This window comes from Pteropus alecto, unplaced genomic scaffold, assembly GCF_000325575.1.
Source record: "Pteropus alecto unplaced genomic scaffold, ASM32557v1 scaffold354, whole genome shotgun sequence".
Taxonomy (NCBI): Eukaryota; Metazoa; Chordata; class Mammalia; order Chiroptera; family Pteropodidae; genus Pteropus; species Pteropus alecto.
In genome coordinates, this window is record NW_006435759.1 from 713,685 (window position 1) to 717,089 (window position 3,405).

The following is a 3,405-nucleotide window of genomic DNA, read 5'->3' on the forward strand; positions in this document are numbered from 1 at the left end:
AAAATTTTCTTTTGGCTGCCAGCCAGCTGTTTGACTTTTTTTAAATTATAAATGCTTTTGGTTGATTCTCTTGGGTTTCACTTGAAGCAGACAATTTACCTACAGTAACATAGTATGAGGAAGTGCTCCAAAGGAAAAATTTAGTGTATTAGTGGAACACAAAACCTCATTTTGCTTGCCACCTCGGAGAAGGCCTTTTTGAGGAAGCATCATTTAAAAAAATTTGAAGACTGCAGTAGGACTAGCCAGAGAGAGTGGGATGAAGAGCTTCCAAACGGAGGGGAGCAGCACGTGTGACTGTCTGGAGGCACAGGGTGTGCAAGGAATGGGGGCAGAGTGAGCAAAGGTGAGTGGCTGCAGAGGTGAACAAGGCACTTGAGGCTCTGTTAAAGAGCGCAGATCAAATTGTGAGTCTAGTGGAGTAAGCAGCTGGAGAGGTTTTTGAGCAGAGGTGAGGCACTTTCCAGTTTACATTTTTAAAAAATTATTTCAGCTGCTTTGTGGGCAGTGGATTTAAGACAAACCTGAGCAAGAGAGGAGGCCGGTTAGGAGGCAGTTACAATAGTTTAGCATCAGACTTGCTTGGACTAGATTTTTATTAATGTCATTCTTCTCTCCTCAGCCCTTCAGTCTCTATAGAGTAAAATGCAGATTTTATTGGATTGAAAAATAAGTTCTATGTTGGGAAACATGGGATTTTTAATTTCAGATTGGCCGCTAGTCGGCTACATTTTATTGCATGTTTTGCAACTTCATAAAAAGCAAATGTTGACGTATTTGTCAGGTTTCATACGTTATTCGAGATGAAGTAGAGAAGTACAATCGAAATGGAGTCAATGCGCTGCAGCTGGACCCAGCACTCAATAGACTTTTCACGGCAGGTCGCGACTCCATCATAAGGATATGGAGCGTCAACCAGCACAAGGTAAGGCAGGGATCGGGTTTACGTTTGAAATCTGTGCTCCGTAAATTTTGGTCTGTCTAGCGTGGCGCCTTTCACAGTTTCAGATGTGGTTTCTTTGAGCACTGAGTTACTTGGTACACTGTATAAACACATTACAACCAAAATTCTATGAGCCTTTGAGAAAAACAGCCCTAGGAGAGTTTTAGAAGTATTTTAGCTAAGGCAGGGACTCCATAAACTGGGTCTGTGATAAGAGCACTTTGCTACAAAGAAACAAAAGATTTGTCTGGCAGGAGAATTGCTTGCAATAATTAATTTTTCTGCTTTAAATGTTCCCCAAAAGCTCCTTGGCAGTCCTGTTACAGTTATAGTTCATCCTAAACAGATATTTGATTTCTTCATTTAAAAATGATTAGGGTGCCCATAGAATCCATAGAGCCTTATTTGACAATATAAGTTGTATAAAAATCTGAAGATGGTATGCTCCCCTTCAGGTGATTTAAAGGCTGTTTTATTAAATAGAAACCAGGATTTAAATATTTGTACAGATAAATCCCCACTCAAATGGCAAGGAACTCTTATATTTTGTTTGAATGCCTGTATTGTGAATGACATAGAAAGGAAGATTCAGGGAAGGAAAGGGGCCATTTATTGAGCTCCTCGCTATGTACCAGACACTCTTAGCATTTCCATATCCAATATGGTCTTAACACTCATTGTAATCCTTCAAGACAGCAGTTATGATTCATTTTCATAGAAGGGGAAGCAAGCTCAGAGAAATCCACGCTGAAATAGCTAGTCATTGACAGAGAATTAGAGTCCATCTAACTTTAGAACCCTCATGCTAAACCTTGTAGTTTTAAAAATCTCTCTTTTTAGCAAGCTCTGCAAATCTAATGTTCAGTCCAAAAAAGAAACACTGTTTTTCACAGTTGCTGGTTATTGTTTCTTTAAGTGGACTTGGGTCTTGTGGGCTTTGGAGTCTTTAATCATGGAAACTGGTGGCCCACTGTCAAACATGGGAAGCAAGAAAACCATGGCTTTTAAGTGCGTTTTGGAATCATATTTGAATTAGAATGTCACCTTTCTGGGAATTAACAGTATATCAAACAAATTAAGAAAAACATTCATAAGAGTTAACCTCGAAGAATCTAGAGAGGAGCCTGTTTGTCCTCAAACATCTTTTTTGGTCTTCATTTTATGACAGGTTGCAATAGCATTTCTCAAATAGAGTTGTAGAGAGCTGTTCTCTTTGCCCATGCAGTATCTTGAAAAGTGTGGGATGTAAATAAATACTGGTCTTTAAAAGATCTCTCCTGATAATTAAGCCAAGTAAGAAGAATAGAATCTCAAATTATCTAATTGAAATGGTGACTCAGGTACTATTCCTTTAGCCCTTGGCTTTCATTTCTTCTCTGAGGGACTGTAGATATCATGAGGAAAACATTTCATTCAGAAGGTGAAAACTGCAGTAGGAAGCTAAAAGCAAGTGTTCATTTCCCCCTGCAGTCCCCCTAGGCTCCTTACCACTCCGATCGGCCTCAATTCTGCCCCTACTATCCACTGTGAGCCTTCACCACGACTGATTCCAATTCCCCCCAGCCTGTCGATTTGCTCACGTCCTGTCCTTTCTAGTAAACCCCTTCCTGGAGCTCTTTGTGTCACACACAGTGCCTCGCCCAGATCTTGTTGCCTTCACTAACTCAAGACGTAAAAATTAAACATTTGTCCTGGAAACCTAGGCTTTCATCAGTAATAAAACTGTCCTAAAACACAACTTCTATTTCTGTCTGTTTTCTGGAAGCATCAACTGTTCGATGAAATTCTACTCCGAATTCAGTTGTCAATTTTAAGGCCTTAGAGCAGTGTGTCACACTAATTGAAGACTCTAAACATATCTATAATTTGTAATGTATTTCATCCTCTAATATAAACTTATGACATCTTTATGATTTTTCCTTTAATTTCAGCAAGATCCTTATATAGCATCTATGGAACACCATACCGACTGGGTAAATGACATTGTACTCTGTTGTAATGGGAAAACATGTAAGTATTTCTTTGGATTATTGGGTTTTAGGAAGCTTTTAATTCAGTTTGATACAATTTCATTTTTTATGTAAACTTTTTTATTGAAGTATAATATATATACATACAAAAAAGCATGTACACCTTGAGACAACACCCATATCAAGAAACATTACCAGAAGCCCCCTGTGCCACCATTTCAGTCACTACCCCTTGTCCCAGGTAACTGTTCTTCTGTCTTCTAAATACTATTGATTAGTTTTGCCCGCATTTGAACTATATGTAAATAGACTCATAATATGCATTCTTCTTTTAGGCTTATTAATATCTTTTTCTTATTATGTTAAGATCTATTTCTTAGTTTTTCAGTCTGTTTTAGAGAATTTTTTCTTAGTCATTAGTTGAGCAGGAACATTAAAAAGTTTTCCCTGCCTATTAAAAAAAAAAGTATTTGAGACAAAATATAATAGGTT

The 3,405-nt window shown here is 38.1% G+C and overlaps 1 protein-coding gene across 1 annotated transcript in view; it reads left to right on the top strand.

Moving 5' to 3' along the window:
• The window catches only part of WDR48 (WD repeat domain 48), a gene marked incomplete at its 3' end in the record, with an annotated part of 39,500 nt that overhangs the window by 11,515 nt on the left and 24,580 nt on the right, over nucleotides 1–3,405 (top strand). Inside the window, exons 2-3 of the mRNA XM_006910798.3 lie at nucleotides 785–925; nucleotides 2,875–2,953. Of these exons, the coding sequence (XP_006910860.1) occupies nucleotides 785–925; nucleotides 2,875–2,953 (220 nt within the window). The remainder of the gene's footprint in view (nucleotides 1–784; nucleotides 926–2,874; nucleotides 2,954–3,405) is intronic.